The sequence below is a fragment of the Canis lupus genome, chromosome X (assembly GCF_011100685.1).
Source record: "Canis lupus familiaris isolate Mischka breed German Shepherd chromosome X, alternate assembly UU_Cfam_GSD_1.0, whole genome shotgun sequence".
NCBI classification, from domain to species: domain Eukaryota; kingdom Metazoa; phylum Chordata; class Mammalia; order Carnivora; family Canidae; genus Canis; species Canis lupus.
Window position 1 is genome coordinate 80,835,328 of NC_049260.1, and position 17,680 is coordinate 80,853,007.

Below are 17,680 nucleotides of genomic sequence, written 5' to 3' on the forward strand. Positions count from 1 at the left end.
TATCGAGCAATCGACAAATATTTGAGTGCCTACCATGGGCCAGGCACTGTACCTGAATAGATCCCTAGCCACTGAAATGTTTACTTTTCAACGAATATAAACAAGGTGGCAGAAGATATTCCTTGGGAAGCCTATTAAGAAAAAAAAATCCACAAAGAAATGAGAGGGCTGAAAAGGCTACAAAAATCAATTCTCCTACCGCTGTAGCAGTGAAATGTCTGGATCTTAACTTACTCCTGGAAGAACTGGTTGATAGCATATTTCAACGGGGCTTGGAAAACCAGTTTAGTGTTTTAAATATTCTGAGAGAGGTGACTTTCAGACTTGTCACGTGGGATTCCTAAGAGTCCTGTTCCTCATTCCGATCCACTCCGTGTTTATGAAAGTGCATTCGCTGGAACATTAAGAAAAAAATTTCAGTGCAGGAAGTCATCCAATCCTGATAAGTTGACATGTAGAATAAAGTTTATGATGTTATTTATTGCTAAGGTAGTCCTGGTTAAAGGTCACGTGTGTGCGGTTGGAGGTGGGGAGGCAAGGGAGAACGTAGAGAGCCCAAGTGAAATAGAGCCTGATGTATTCAGGGCTTATGTGGTTAGAGGTGAGATCAGTTACCTCCTTGCAACTGAAATTTCAGACTTCTGCTTAGCAGAGACCCAAGTGGACAAATGGTGACTGATATTTGGAAATACCAGCAGACATTTTGAATCGTGTGCTCAGATGAACGAGCAATGAGCCAGGAGAATAAGTCCAGTTGTTTTCCGCCGCTTGTAATTTTTGCCTTCTTACTTAAAATCACGGTGTCTTTTTCCATGAATGCCTATGTGACTGTGACTTATTACAATGAAACCAGCAACTACACCACGACAGAGAGGTGTGAATGTGGTGTTTATGGATTAGCTTCGCCGGTGGCTAATGCTATGGGGGTGGTTGGCATCCCTCAGAACAATAATTACCAGGCTTGTGATTACAACACTGAGTTTACTAATACTAACAGTCCCTGGATTGCGCTGATAGAAAGAGGCAATTGTACATTTTCAGAAAAAATTCAAGCAGCGGGCAGAAGAAACGCAGATGCTGTTGTGATTTATAATGTTCCAGAGACTGGCAACCAGACGATACAGATGGCGAATTTTGGTAAGTAATGACTGAGTCCCAAAGAAGGTTTATGTCTTTGTTTATCTTAAAATGGCATTTCCATCTAGAATTACTCTAGGATTTGGCGACAACATTGTCAAATGATTTGCTTTTTTTTTTTCCCAGCACTACCTGGAATCACTTTACTATTACTTAATATTTGTAATTAGGTTGTTCCACGGACCAAGGCAATTCACGAAGTGATCCATATGTTCTTTCATGATTTTCTTAGTTGTTTTAGTTGGCTCATTATTATATAACTGCTTTTTAAGAAAATGCACCTGACCTCTAAACATTTTAAAAAAACAAATATCTTAATTCCATTTTTAATTTGTACTTTTCAGTTTGATTCATTTTCTTCCTCAGAAAGGATCGTACATACTCAACTATGCAATTGCTACAATCCTGATTAACTATTATAAGTAAACAATAGCATATTGTAAGTATGCAAAATGTTAAAAATGAGAATTCCACTATCTGCTGTGTGCATGTGAGATGTGAATATGTTTGTGGAACTAATTCATATAAAACTGCTCTCTGAGAAAAATTATACAGTGGAAAAGGCATGGTAGAAATAGGATCACACTGGAATCTGCATCAAAAGTAAAAGTTTCCCTGAGAAGTATTTACTTAGGACTTCTTAAGTACATATAATCATCTAATTTATTAACTTTGTACTGGAACTTACTTCTGAGAATTATTGTTTTTATTTTATTTGTTTTGTAAAACAATGCAGCTCTCTGAACAAAGTGTGTTTAAGCCAGTAAAGAAGTAGATTTCTCTCTTAATCTTTCTCTACTATAGGTAGGAATGGATATTTTAGCTCCAGATGGCTAAGGAAAAAAAAAAAAAAAGGTAATGATTTCAAACAGAGTAAGAGCTGGAAGAACACAATATCAAGGATAATTGATTATCACCACCAAATCTGGCATCTGAGGAAATTCATGTAAATGAAACAGATTTCAAAATTTTAAAAGAGAGAAAATCAAATTTGTGTTAAGAATAATAGGGATTGGGGATCCCTGGGTGGCGCAGCGGTTTAGCGCCTGCCTTTGGCCCGGGGCGCGATCCTGGAGACCCGGGATCGAATCCCACGTCGGGCTCCCGGTGCATGGAGCCTGCTTCTCCCTCTGCCTGTGTCTCTGCCTCTCTCTCTCTCTCTCACTGTGTGCCTATCAAAAATAAATTAAAAAAATAAAATAAATGTTTTAAAAAAAGAATAATAGGGATTGAAAAAAAAAAGAATAATAGGGATTGGAACATGCAGGTTATGCCCCTGCAATAATGGCAGGTTAGTACTAGCGTGGGAAAAACAAGCTACTGGTTTCTCTGGGTATCAGAAAACCAGGTAAAGATGGTCTTTCAGTGGCATGAAATTATTGTCAATGTACAAGACTCCACTCGCTCACTGCCTTTTGTAATATACCCTGGACACTCCCAGAACTCAGGCATTCACATTTATTTTTTTTCATAAGCCCTTCCCTGTGTGTTCCTTCATTTTTACAAGTGACTTGTATTTTTTGTAGAAATAAACAGGGACAATCTGCTCATGAAAATCAGAAACCAAGCCTATTCTAAGGAACCTACTTCCCTTAGTTTCAGTTTAGATTCTGAGTACTCCAGGTTTCCTGTGGGCAATTGCATTGTCTTCACAGCTATTTTTAAAGTATATACAGTACCAGACTAAACAGTAGTCCTGTTTTCAAAACTTGCTTTGCAACATGCAGTAGAGGCCAACATCTAGTGGAATGTGGGTACCCAGCCACTGATTTTCAAAGACTTACCAAAGGTTACTTACAGTAAATCTCATCAGGAGGCACACACAGTCATCTGAATGCCTGACTCTGAGCAGAGTATTAAAAACAAGGCAGTTACATTTAGCCTTCAATGTGTACTTGCAGCGTAACCAAGGATATATGATCAAAAACATTTTTTAGAACTACCACATTGTCCCTCTTTTAAAATAAGCACATTGAAAAAGAAAGCATAACTGTAGTAGTTGTAATAGTTTATATTTGTTACCATTTCCTCTATGTCAGGCACTGTTGTAGGGTGCCTGCCATATTTTTATTTCATTTTATTTTATTTCATTTTTCCTATTACCACTTTATTTTTTTATTTAGATTAAATTAGCCAACATAGAGCACATCATAGTTTCAAAGATAGAGTTCAGTGATTCATCAATTGCGTATAAAACCCAGTGCTCATTATACCAAGTAATCTCCTTAATGCCTGTCACCCAGTTACCTCGTCCCCACCCACCCACCTCCCTTCCAGCCACCCCACCCTCAGTTTGTCTCCTAGAGTTAAGAGTCACTCATGGTTTGTCTCCGTCTATGATTATTGATCTCTAATACCAAAAGTTCTCAACTGCAAAGAATTAAAATAGTAAGTTTAGTGTTTTGCAGTTATAAGACCTATCGCCTAGTGTGTTAGTATAGTTCTGTCTTCCCAGAAATTTCCCTTACAGAGATTATTAGATGGTGAAGTTGACAAAGGGTGAGGCAGGTGTGGATACCAAAAACCTACAGTCACCTTCTGGCCCATTTAAAGATGGGGTCATTATTTTGTCACATAAGCCCACCTGTTGTTAATTTTTGCTGTCTTTGGGTTAGTGTCCTGTTTTGTGGACATGCTCATTTAAAAAAAAAAAGATGCTCATTATTACTTACCATCAGAGAAATGCAAATCAAAACTACAACAAGATATAACCTCACTCGTGTCAGAATCAACAACACAAGAAACAAGTGTTGACAAGGATGTGGAGAAAGATGGGAATGTACACTGGTGCAGGCACTGTGGAAAACAGTATGGAGGTTCCTCAAAAAGTTAAAAATAGAACTACCCTCAATCCAGTAATCACACTACTGGGTAATTCTAAGGGATACATAAAATAAGGATGAGGGCAACAATTCCTCCTCCTCCTGCAAAAGCTCTTGGCTTCCTCTCCATCCTCTCATCTTTTAGCACCCCCACAAACCACCTTTCCGGAAAAATCGCACTATGGCACCCTGTCATCCTTGTCCTGCTCCACCTCCTTCTCCCTTGATCCAGTCCCATTGTTCCATGCTAGGCCTTGGGAACCTTTCCACAACGTCGTGCCTCTTTGCTTACCCATGTCGATGACCTCCAACCAAAGACCACTAGGAACAAATCCGTAGTTGAAAAAGTTGGATTTTTTATTTGCTTCAGCAAAGGGGGTAGGCACAGCACAGGAAAGCAACGGGGCATCTCCATAAGAGGATGGTAGGAGGGACTCAGATGATCTGGGTGAGGGTCTAGGGAAGCAGGCCATCTACCTGCCACCCCAGTTTGCTGAGACTATAGAATTTCCCAGAAAGCAGGACTTTTGGGCCTTAAAACAGGACATTCCTAGGAAAACCAGGCTGAGTTGACGACTCTAGCTGGCTTTGCTCTGGGTTTAGAGGCTATCAAAGAGAGGAGGCAATCCTGTGATTGGATTTCAAACTACATCTTCTCTCTATGTGGGGAAGGCTGACCGGAAGCTACAGCAGTAATTGAGAAAGAAGCAGCAGTCACTTGGCATTAGCCAGGATGGGAGACTTTTGGTCATTTTTGCGAGTCGGACACAGTTCATATTTGGACTATGTTCAGACATGATTGTGGAATAGGCTTATTTTTGTCCTGAGCCTCCCCCTAATGTTGGTGTTCTCTGAGACTATTTGTGCTCAGCAAGGAAATACCAATTCCCAATTGATAGTGGCACACCCGGTCTCAGGTTGTCTCTTTCTCACTAGCAATAATACACTGTGCCTGTGCCCTCACTGTGGTACAAATGCATTATCCGCCCACCCCTGACAATTTTAAATTCCTGTGCCCCCTTTTCCCCATCTGGGCTGCCCTCAAGGCCCCAACAAGCATAAAGAATGCTCCTGCACTCTCATGGTTTCATGATATGTGGACAGAATGTCCTTCCTCCTAGGCCTACTCTATTTATAGCCTCCCTATGAGCAGGCTTCTTTTTTTCTGGAGGGGACAAAGTTCAGTCTGCCACTGAAGAGGAATAATGGATAGCTTAATGCTTGGAGGTGAATCCTTCATTCAGTGTGTCCCAATTTGCAGTTCGTTTTCACCTCGCATTTTTGATAGTATTAGAAACAAGAGACTATACTTATGTATCCGTAAGCAATTATGTAACATCTTTTTTTTCCAGATTTTATTTATTCGAGAGAGAGAGAATGAGAGAAAGAATGAGCACAAGCATGGGGCGAGGCAGAGGGAAAAGCAGACTCCTTACAGAGCAGGGAGCCCAATGCGGGACTCAATCCTGGGACCCCCGGATCATGATCTGAGTCAAAGGCAGACATTTCATTGATGGAGTCACCCAGGTGCTCCAGTAATTACACAACGTCTTCACAACCATTTGCAAATGTTTCAGAGACATCCATCCTGTTCTGTCCCAGATGAACAAGAAAAAACAAGAGGCTTGTTATTAAAGTGTGAAATTTGGAACCTGTTAAGTACTAACTTGATAAGCAAACAGGTCCTGAAAGTTAACTATGCTGTTAAGAAGCAAATTGCCTTAAGAAATGTGTAGGTTTGAGTGCAGTTGATTTCAGCAAAGTCAATAATTGGGGCAGGATAAAATGGTTCTTATGTTTTTATCATTTCGACCGTGTCGAATGAAAGGGATTACAAGGGTGAGGTTTGAAGCATTTCAGAATCCCCAAAACTCATCAATTCCAGAGCATACGTAAGCACATGGAAAGGAAGGGTTTGATCAGAGCAGCAAACACAAACACTAAATGTTTTGGGGGAAATGTCTTCTAGAAATGAAAGAGGAAAGAAATAAGAACAAAGTGTATGAAGGGAAGGGAAGAAAATCATTAAAAACTTCACTAAGGGGCAGCCTGGGTGGCTCAGTGGTTTAGCACCGCCTTCGGCCCAGGGTGTGATCCTGGAGACCCGGGATCAAGTCCCAACGTCAGGCTATCTGCATGGAGCCTGCTTCTCCCTCTGTCTGTGTATCTGCCTCCCCTCCCACCGTGTCTCATGAATAAATACATAAAATCTTTAAAAAAAAAAACTTCACTAAAGTTTCAGTAGCTTCTCGTGGCACTTGGAGTAATTCACACTCCTTCCTATGTCCTGCTGGAGCCATGAATCACCTGGCTCCTGCCTACCACTCTGACCTCATCTCCTGTAACCTCCCCACCCCCCTGCCACTCACTCAGCTCTAGCCACACTAGCTTCCTGATAGTCCCTCTATTCCACTAAACTCTTCCCTGCCCTTGACCCTGAAAGTACTTGATACCCCCCACATCTCATTAAACATAAAGTCCTGATGATTGTACCTCCCTGCATTACCTTTCTTTTAAGTTTTTATTTAAATTCCAGTTAGTTAAGATGCAGTGTAACACTAATTTCAGGTGTACGATATAGTGATTCAACAGTTCCATACAACACCAGGAGCTCATCACAAGTGCCCTCCTTCATCCCCATCTCTTGTTTCCCCATCCTCCCACCATTTCCCCTCTGGTAAGGATCAGTGTGTTCTCTAGAGTTAAGAATCCATTTCTTGGTTTCTTTCTCACTCTCTCTTTCTTTTTCTTGGCTTGTTTGTTTTGTTTCTTAAATTCCACATATGAGTGAAATCATGTGTTTCATGATTTCAACTGATGAGAAATCAGTTGTCTTTCTCTGACTTATTTCACTTAGCATTATGCTCTCTAGCTCCACTCATATTGTTGCAAATGGCAAGACTTCACTCTTTCTATAGCAGATTGGTATTCCATTGTATATATCCACATATATGTGTCTGTATATATACCACAACTTCTTTATCCATTCTTCTATCAATGCACACTTGGGCTGCTTCCAATATCTTGGCTATTGTAAACAACACTGCTATAAACATTGGGGTGCATGTATCGCTTTGAATTAGTTTTTGTATTCTTTGAGGAAATACCTGGTAGTGTGATTACTGGATTGAGGGTAGTTCTATTTTTAACTTTTTGAGGAACCTCCATACTGTTTTCCACAGTGCCTGCACCAGTGTACATGCCCATCTTTCTCCACGTCCTTATCAACACTTGTTGTTTCTTGTGTTGTTGATTCTGACACGAGTGAGGTTATATCTCATTGTAGTTTTGATTTGCATTTCCCTGATGGTAAGTGATAATGAGCATTTTTTTTTTTGATGAGCATCTTTTCATGTGTTTGCTGGCCATCTGGATGTCTTCTTGGAGAAATCTCTCTTCATGTCTCCCGCACATTTTTAATTGGATTATTTGCTTTTTGGGTGTTGAGTTGTAGAGTTGTTTATGTATTTTGGATACGAACCCCTTATCAGATATGTCATTAGCAAATGTCTTCTCCCAATATCTCCATCACCTTTTAGTTTTGTTGATTATTTCCTTCACAGTGCAGAATCTTTTTATTTTGACATAGTCCCAATAGTTTATTTTTGCTTGCCTCAGGAGACATGACTATTTAGAAATTTCTACAACTATTGTCAGAGAAGTTATTGCCTATGTTCTCTTCTAGGATATGTATTGTTCCAGGTTTCAACTTTAGGTCTTTAATACATTCTGAATTTTCTTCTTTGTTTCACCTTGTGCCTCTGAGAGGCAGGGACACTAGTGAACAAAGGCCTCACAGGATAAACAACTCCCACTGAGCCTGGCACCCAGAAGGAGGCGGGGCATCTCCCCCAGGTACACACACCTGAGAATTAGCACAGCAGGACCTCCCCCAGAAGACCAGCTGGAAGAAAAAGGGAAGAGCAAGTTCTTGACCAAGCAGTGCTGGAAAGATCCAGGACCAAGGAAAAGAGTATATTGAAGTAGAGGGTCCTTTTTTAAATTTTTTTTCTTTTTTCCATTACGACTCGTTTTTGTTTGTTTTTGTTTTTTTATGACTCATTTTTATATCAGACTAAAAATTTCCAATATTTTTTCTTTTCCCACCTTAACTACAATATTTTACCAGCTCTTCGTATTTAAGTATTTTCCTTTTTGATTTTCATATTTCTACAATTACATGTCTTAGATACATTTTTCACTTCTGGATTCCCTTCAACATATTCACTTTAATTTTGGTAGATACACAAGATAAGGGTTTTTCTTTTTCTTTTTTTTTTTCTACCTCGTTTTGTTTTACAATGGTGGAAGCTAGCACCTTCTAATACATGATCAGCATATACCCAAAACCAAGTGGAATACTGTGCTGATTCATTCTGTAAGATTATATTCTCTCTTCATTCCCATTCTGTTCCCCTCTTTTATCTAGTTTATGATTTGGTGGTCAATGTTGGGGCTTTCTACAAGTATTGCTGGTTTATATAAATTTGGGATTGAGCATCTTCTAACATAAAGAACAGTATACACTCAGAACCAAGAGAATTACGTCTAGTACCCCTCAGGTAGATTACATTCTCCCTACACTACCTCTTCTTCACCACCACCATCCCCCCCTTAATTTTTCTCTTTTTCCTCTTCTCTTTACTTTTCTTTTTCTTTTTCTTTTTTCTTCTTTGTTTTTGGCTTTTGGCTTTTTATTTTTACTACATTGTTTTAAAATTTGTTTTTCACTTTAGTGGTCCTTTTATTTTGTTCTTTTCTTTTTCTTTTATTTTCTGGTCTCTGATCTATTCGAAATTATCTAGGGTGTATTTTACTTAGGTCATGGTTGATATTTTTGACACAGCCCACTCATACAGCCACTCTGCACTAGACAAATGACTAGAAGGAAGAATTCACCATAAAAGAAAGAACCTGAAACTACTCTCTGCCACAGAGTTACAGAATTTGGATTTCAATACGATGTCAGAAAGTCAATTCAGAAGTACAATTATAAAGCTACTGGTGGCTCTGGAAGAAAAGCATAAAGGACTCTAGAGACTTTGTTACTGAAGAATTGAGATCTAATCAGGCCAAAATTAAAAATAGATTAAATGAAATGCAATCCAAACTGGATGTCCTAACTGCTAGGGTTAAGGAGGTGGAAGAGTGAGTGACATAGAAGACAAGTTGGTAGTAAGGAAGGAAGCTGAGGAAAAAAGAGATAAACGAGAGCCCATGAAGAAAGTCTTAGGGAAATAAATGATAGCTTGAGAAGGAAGAATATACGTATAATTGGGATTCCAGAAGTGGCTGAGGGAGAGAGAGGACCACAAAGTATAATTTGAACAAATCATAGCTAAGATCTTCCCTAATCTGGGGAAGGAAACAGGCATTCAGATCCAAGATATAGAGAAGACCCCCCCACACCCAAGATCAGTAAAAACCGTTCAACACCTCAACATTCAAAGATAAAGAGGAAATTAATAAATCAGTGGACACAAGAGGTTCTTAACTTATATGGGGAGAAATACAAGATTAACAGCAGACCTCTCCACAGAAACCTGGCAGGACAGAAGAAGCTGGCATGATACATTCAGGGTACTAAATGAGAAGAACATGCAGCCAAGAATACTTTATCCAGCAGGGCTCTCATTCAGAATAGGAGAGATAAATAGCTTCCAGGATAGGCAGAAACTGAAAGAATATGTGACCAACAAACTGGCTCTGCAAGAAATATTAAGGGGGACCCTGTAAAAAGAAAGAGGAATCCCAAAGAAATAATCCACAAAAACAGGGACTGAATAGGTATTGCAATGACACTAAATTCATATCTTTCAATAGTTACTCTGAATGTGAATGGGCTAAATGATCCCTCAAAAGACACAGGGTATCAGACTGGATAAAAAAGCAAGACCCATCTATATCCTGTCTACAAGAGTCTCATTTTAGACCTAAGAACACCTTCAGCCTGAAAATGAAGAAGTGGAGAACCATTTACCATTCAAATGGTCTCAAAGAAAGCTGGGGTAGCAATCTTCATATCAGATAAAGTTTATCCCGAAGACTGTAGTCAGAGATGAAGAGGGACACTATATCAGAAGAGGGACACTATATCATACTTAAAGGGCCTATCAAACAAGAAGACCTAAAAATCACGAGTATTTATGCCCCTAATATGGGAGTTGCCAAGTATATCAATCTATTAATAACCAAAGTAAAGACATACTTAGATAATAATACACTAATAGTAGGAGACTTCAGCATGGCATTTTCTGCAAATGACAGATCTTCTAAGAAGAGCATCACCAAAGAAACAAGGGCCTTGAATGATATACTGGACCAAATAGATTTCACAGATATACACAGAGCTGTGCATCCAAATGCAACTGAATACACATTCTTCTCAAGTGCACATAGAACTTTCTCCAGAAGAGAACACATACTGGGTCACCAATCAAGTCTCAAGCAATACCAAAATATTGGGATTGTCCCCTGCATATTTTCAGACCACAATTCTTTGAAACTAGAATTCAATCACAAGAAGATATTTGGAAGAAGCTCAAACACGTGGAGGTTAAAGAGCATCCTACTAAAATATGAATGGGTCAACCAGGAAATTAGAGAAGAACTAAAAAGATTCATGGAAACTAATGAAAATGAATATACAACCTTTCAAAACCTTTGGGATGCAGCAAAAGCAGTCCTAAGAGGGAAATACATTGCAATACAAACCTCCCTCAAAAAATTGGAAAAAAACTCAAATACACAAGTTAACTTTGCACCCAAAAGAATTGGAGAAAGAACCACAAGTAAAACCTACACCAAGCAGAAGAAGAGAGATAAAAAGATTCGAGCAGAACTCAATGAAATAGAGACCAGAACTGTAGAACAGATCAACTAAACCAGGAGTTGGTTCTTTGAAAGAATTAGTAAGATAGAGAAGCCCCTAGCCAGCCTTATTAAAAAGAAAAAAGACTGATATCAATAAAATCACAAATTAAAGAGGAGAGATCACAACAAATACCAAGGAAATACAAACAGTTTTTTAAATGTATTATGAGCAGATATATGCCAACAAATTAGGCAATCTAGAAGAAATGGACACATTTCTATAGAAACACAAACTACCAAAACTGGAACAGGAAGAAATAGAAAATCTGAGGAGGCCAATAACCAGCAAGGAAATTGAGGCAGTCATCAAAAACCTCCCAAGACACAAAAGCCCAGGGCCAGATGGCTTCCCAGGGGAAGTCTGTCAAGCATTTAAAGAAGAAATAATACATATTCTACTAAAGCTGTTTCTAAGGATACAAAGGGACGGAATACCTGCCAACTCGTTTTATGAGGCCAGCATTACCTTGATTCCAAAACCAGACAAAGACCCCACCAAAAGGAGAATTACAGACTAATATCCCTGATGAACATGGATGCAAAAATTCTCAACAAGATACTAGCCAATAGAATCCAACAGTACATTAAGATTATTCACCATGACCAAGTGGGATTTATCCCCGGGATACAAGGCTGGTTCAACACTCGTAGAACAATCAACATGATAGAGCACATCAATAAGAGAAAAAACAAGAAACATATGATCCTCTCAATAGATGCAGAGAAAGCATTTGACAAAATACAGCATCTATTCCTGAATAAAACTCTTCAAAGTGTAGGGATGGGGGAACATTCCTCAATATTTTAAAAGCCACTTATGAAAAGCGCACAGTGAATATCCTCCTCAATGGGAAAAACTGAGAACCTTTCCCCTAAGATCAAGAACACGACAGGGATATCCACCCTCACAACTATTATTCAACATAGTACTAGATGTCCTAGCCTCAGCAATCAGACAACAAAAAGAAATAAAAGGCATTCAAATTGGCAAAGAGGAAGGCAAACACTCCCTCTTTGCAGATGACATGTTCTTGTACATAGAAAACCCAAAAGACTCCACCCCAAGATTGCTAGAATTCATACAGCAATTCAGCAGTGTGGCAGGATACTAAATCAATGCCCAGAAATCAATGGCATTTCTCTACACTAACAATGAGACTGAACAAAGAGAAATGAAGGAGTCAATCCCATTTACAATTGAACCCAAAAGCATAAGATACTTAGGAATAAACCTAACCAAAGAGGTAAAGGATCTATACCCTAAAACCTACAGAACACTTCTGAAAGAAATTGAGGAAGACACAAAGAGATGAAAAAATATTCCATGCTCATGGATTGGAAGAATTAATATTGTGAAAATGTTTATGCTACCCTGGGCAATTTACACATTCAATGCAATCCCTATCAAAATACCATGGACTTTCTCCACAGAGTTAGGACAAATAATCCCAAGATTTGTATGGAATCATAAAAGGCCCTGAATAGCCAGAGGAATATCGAAAAAGAAAAACAGAGCTGGGGGCATCACAATGCGGGATTTCAGGTTGTACTACAAAGCTGTGATCATCAATATAGTATGGTACTGGCACAAAAACAGACACATAGATCAGTGGAATAGAATAGAGAACCCAGAAATGGGCCCTCAACTGTATGGTCAACTAATATTCGACAAAGCAGGAAAGACTATCCCCTGGAAAAAAAAAAAACAGTCTCTTAAATAAATGGTGCTGGGAAAATTGGACAGCCACATGCAGAAGAGTGAAACTGGACCATTCTCTTACACCAGACACAAAGATAAACTCAAATGGATGAAAGATCTAAATGTGAGACAAGATTCCATCAAAATCCTAGAGGAGAACACAGGAAACACCCTTTTTGAACTTGGCCACAGCAAATTCTGGCAAGATACATCTATGAATGCAAGGGAAACAAAAGCAAAAATGAACTATTGGGACTTAATCAGGATAAAAAGCTTTTGCACAGGAAAATAAACAGTCACCTAAACTAAAAGCCAACCTACAGAATGGGAGAAGATATTTGCAAATGACATATCAGATAAATGGTTAGTATACAAGATCTATAAAGAACTTATTAAACTCAACACCCAGGAAACAAACAATCCAATCATGAAATGGGCAAAAGACATGAACAGAAATTTCACAGAAGAAGACATAGACATGGCCAACAAGCACATGAGAAAATGCTCTGCATCATCGCCATCAGGGAACTACAAATCAAACCACAATGAGATACCACCTCACACCAGTGAGAATGGTAAAAATTAACAAGACAGGAAACAAGAAATGTTGGAGAGGATGTGGAGAAAGGGGAACACTCTGGCACTGTTGGTGGGAATGTCAACTGGTGCAGCCACTCTGGACAACTGTGTGGAGGTTCCACAAAGAGTTAAAAATAGAGCTACCCTGTGACCCAGCAATTGCACTGCTGGGTATTTACCTCAAAGATGCAGTGAAACACTGGGACTCCTGCACCCTCCTGTTCATAGCAACAGTGTCCACAGTAGCCAAACTGTGGAAGGAGCCATGATGTCCTTTGACAGATGAATGGATAAAGAAGATGTGGTATATAAAGACAGTGGAATATTACATCCATCAGAAAGAATGAATACTCACCATTTGCCTCGATGTGGATGGTACTGGAGGGTATGATGCTGAGTTAAGTAAGTCAATCGGAGAAGGACAATCATATGGTTTCACTCATACGGGGAGTATACTAAATATTGAAAGAGATTATAAGGGAAAGGAAGGGAACTGAATGGGAAAAATTAGAGAGGGTGACAAACCATGAGAGACTCCTAACTCTGGGAAATGAACAAAGGGTTGCAGAAGGGGACATGGGCAGGAGGTTTGGGATAACTGTGTGACAAGCACTGAGGAGGGCACTGGGTGTTTTTTTTTTTTTAAGATTTTATTTATTTATTCATGAAAGGCAGAGAGAGAGAGAGAGGCAGAGACACAGGCAAAGAGAGAAGCAGGCCCCATGCAGGGAGCCCAACGTGGGACTCGATCTGGGATTCCAGGATCATGCCCCGGGCCGAAGGCAGGTGCCAAACCGCTGAGCCACCCAGGGATCCCGGGCACTAGGTGTTATACTATATGTTGGCAAACCTAACTTCAATAAAAACAAATGAAAAAAATTAACTTACTGAAACCAACCATTATTATTTTCGGCTTTGAAGTGATTAAAAGTTTTACATAGCTTAGTTCATCCCAAGAACCCTACCCCAAAATATTCCGGATAAATATTTGGCTCAGATATCCCCACTGTGCTTATTATCTCTCTCTGGGTTCAGTTTGCTTTGAAGTCAGTGAGAGCACAAAACATCCCCAGAGGGGGACCGTGCCCTGCTAGAGCCCTAATCTTGAAATTAAGTTTAACAAAAGCCTCAGAGTCATCCAAGTCATCATTGAGCCAGTGGGTTAAAAACTGAAAAGCATAGAAAAATTGGCAGTTAAAAATTAAAGTTTTCCAGAAAGTCGGTAAAAAATAAAAGAAAAATAAGTTTTCAGAGTACAGATGTTTTACCTCTTTGGTTAGGTGTATTCCTTAGTATCTTATTTTGGGTGTAATTGTAAATGAGATTGATTCCTTGATTTCTCTTTCTGTGTTTCACTGGTATATAGAAATGCAACATATTTCTGTATGCTGATTTTGTATCCTGCGACTTTACAAATTTGTGACATTCTAGCAATTTTTTGGTCGAGTCTTTCAGGTATTCTATATATGGCATCATGTTATTTGCAAATAGTGAAAGTGGACTACTTCCTTACTGATTTGGATGCCTTTTATTCCTTTTTGTTTCTGATTGCTGTAGCTAGGACTTCCAGTATTGTGTTAAATAATAGTGGTGCGAGTGGACATACTTGTCTTGTTCCTGACCTTATGGGAAAAGCTCTCAGTTGTTTTCCCCTTAAGGATGTTGTTAGCTGTGGGTTTTTCATATGGCCTTTATTATGTTGAGGTATGTTCCCTCTAAACCTACTTTGTTGGGCTGCCTGGGTGGCTCATTTGGTTGAGCATCTGATTCTTTGTTTCAGCTCAGGTCATGAGTTCAGGGTTGTGGGATGGAGCCCCACATTGGGCTCCCTGCCCAGCAGAAAGTCTGCTTGTGGACTGTCTCCCTCTACTCCTCCCCCAACTTTTGTGCATGCTCTCTCTCTCCCTAAAATATATAAATAAATCTTTAATTAAAGAATAAAAATAAACCTACTTTGTTGAGGGTTTTTGTTATGCATTGATGTACCTTGTCAAATGCTTTTTCTGCATCTACTGAAATGATCAGATGGTTCTTATCCTTTCTCTTATTGACATGATGTATCACATTGATATGATTTGCAAACATTGAACCACCCTTGTATTGCAGGAATAAATCTCCCTTGATCATGGTGAATGATATTTTTTAACATATTGTTGAATCCAGTTTGCTAGTATTTTGTTGAGAATTTTTGCAACTATGTTCATCAGGGATATTGGCCTCTAGTTCTCTTTTTTAGTGATGTCTTTATCTGGTTTTGTGATCAGGGCAATTCTGGCCTCAAAGAATGAATTTGGAGGTTTTCCTTCTTTCTCTGTTTTTTTTGTTTGTTTGTTTGTTTTTGTTGTTGTTTGTTTTTGTTTTGTTTTGTTTTGTTTTTGGGTTTTTTTGGAATAGTTTGAGAAGAATAGGTATTAGTTTTTCTTTAAATGTTTGGTAGAATTTGCCTGTGAAGCCCTCTGGTCCTGGCCTTTTGTTTTTTGGGAGTTTTTTGATTACTGACTCAACTTCTTTGCCAGTTTTTCAATATGTTCAAACTTTCTATTTTTTCCTGTTTTATTTTTTTAAGATTTTATTTGTTTATTTATGAGAGACACAAAGAGAGGCAGAGACATAGGCAGAGGGACAGGGTCCCTGCAGGGAGCCCAATGCGGGACTACATCCCAGGACCCCAGGATCACGACATGAGCCAAAGGCAGATGCTCAACTGCTGAGCCACCCAGGCATCCCAATATTCCCTTATTATTGTTTGAACTTCTGTGTTATTGGTTGTTATTCCTCCTCTCTCACTTGTAATTTTATTTATTTGGGTTCTTTTTTTTCTTGATAAGTCTGGCTAGAGATTTATCAATTTTATTTTTTTCCTCAAGAATCAGTTCCTGGTTTCACTGATCTGTTCTATTTTTTCCCTTTAGTTTCTATATCATTTATTTCCACTATAATCTTTATTATTTCTATTCTTCTGCAAGTTTTAAGTTTTGTTTATTGTTCTTTTTCTAGCTCCTGTAGGTGCAAGGTTTGGTTGAGATTTTTCTTGCTTCTTAAGGTAGGCCTGTATTGCTATAAAATCCCCTTTTAGAATGACTTTTGCTGCATCCCAGAGGTATTGCCTGTTGTGTTTTCATTTTCCTTTGTTTCCATGTATTTTTTTTTACTTCTTCTTTGAGTTCTTGGTTGACCCATTCACTATTTAGTAGCATATTATTTAACTTCCACACATTTGTGATCTGTCCAGATTTTTTTCTGGTGGTTGACTTCTAGTTTCATAGCATTATGGCCATAAAAGATACAGTGTATGACTTTGATCTTCTTGAATCTGTTGAGGCTTGTTTTGTGGCTAATATGTGATCTAAATGTCTCATATTCGGAGCAGTCTTCCTCAACCACAGTATTTCCATCAATCCCTGCTGCTCATTTCTCATGTCCTATAATGTGTAATTATTTTGTTATTTGTCTATTATCTGCTTCTCCCACTTGATTGTTTTTTTAAGGATTTTATTTATTCATTCATGAGAGACACAGAGAGAGAGAAAGGCAGATACACAGGCAGAGGGAGAAGCAGGCTCCCTGCTGGGAGCCCGATGTGGGACTTGATCCCGGGACTCCAGGATCACTTCCTGTGCTGAAAGCAGGTGCTAAACTGCTGAGCCACCCAGGAATCCCCCTCCCACTTAATTGTAACTCCTAGGATGGCAGAAACCATGTCTGTCGTGCTTGCCATTGTATCCTTTGCACTAAGCATAACTCGTGGTATTCACCAGTTGTTGAATGAATCAAAGTTTAAGAAACTAGACAGCAGTTTCCTTTTACATATGAAAATATGGGCAAATTTAAGTGAAATTGATTAGGTGCATCCAGCAAACTACTGAGTTTTAATTTTTTAAAAATTTTTGCCTATACAACTAGTACTTTCTCCTTAAAAAAAAAAAATTAGAGATTAAAGCCTCCCTTGACTTCCACCCCCAGTTGCAGTCCTCTTCCAAGAAATCACCATTGCTATTCATCCAGTAAGTAAACTTTCAGACTTTTTCTATTGATTTTCATATAACGTATTGTTGAATCCAGTTTGCTAGTATTTTGTTGAGAATTTTTGCAACTATGTTCATCAGGGATATTGGCCTCTAGTTCTCTTTTTTAGTGATGTCTTTATCTGGTTTTGTGATCAGGGCAATTCTGGCCTCAAAGAATGAATTTGGAGGTTTTCCTTCTTTCTCAAGTATGTCCACTCGCATCACTATTATTTAACACAATACTGGAAGTCCTAGCTACAGCAATCAGAAACAAAAAGGAATAAAAGGCATCCAAATCAGTAAGGAAGTAGTCCACTTTCACTATTTGCAAATAACATGATGCCATATATAGAATACCTGAAAGACTCGACCAAAAAATTGCTAGAATGTCACAAATTTGTAAAGTCGCAGGATACAAAATCAGCATACAGAAATCTGTTGCATTTCTATACACCAGTGAAACACAGAAAGAGAAATCAAGGAATCAATCTCATTTACAATTACACCCAAAATAAGATACTAAGGAATACACCTAACCAAAGAGGTAAAACATCTGTACTCTG

At 38.8% G+C, this 17,680-nt stretch overlaps 1 protein-coding gene across 1 annotated transcript in view; it reads left to right on the top strand.

The window, feature by feature from the left end:
- The first annotated feature begins 498 nt into the window (after window positions 1-498).
- RNF128 (ring finger protein 128) overlaps window positions 499-17,680 on the top strand; it is a 117,233-nt gene continuing 100,051 nt past the window's right edge. The window contains exon 1 of the mRNA XM_038587993.1: window positions 499-1,137. Within this exon, the coding sequence (XP_038443921.1) occupies window positions 732-1,137 (406 nt within the window). The 5' untranslated portion in view covers window positions 499-731. The remainder of the gene's footprint in view (window positions 1,138-17,680) is intronic.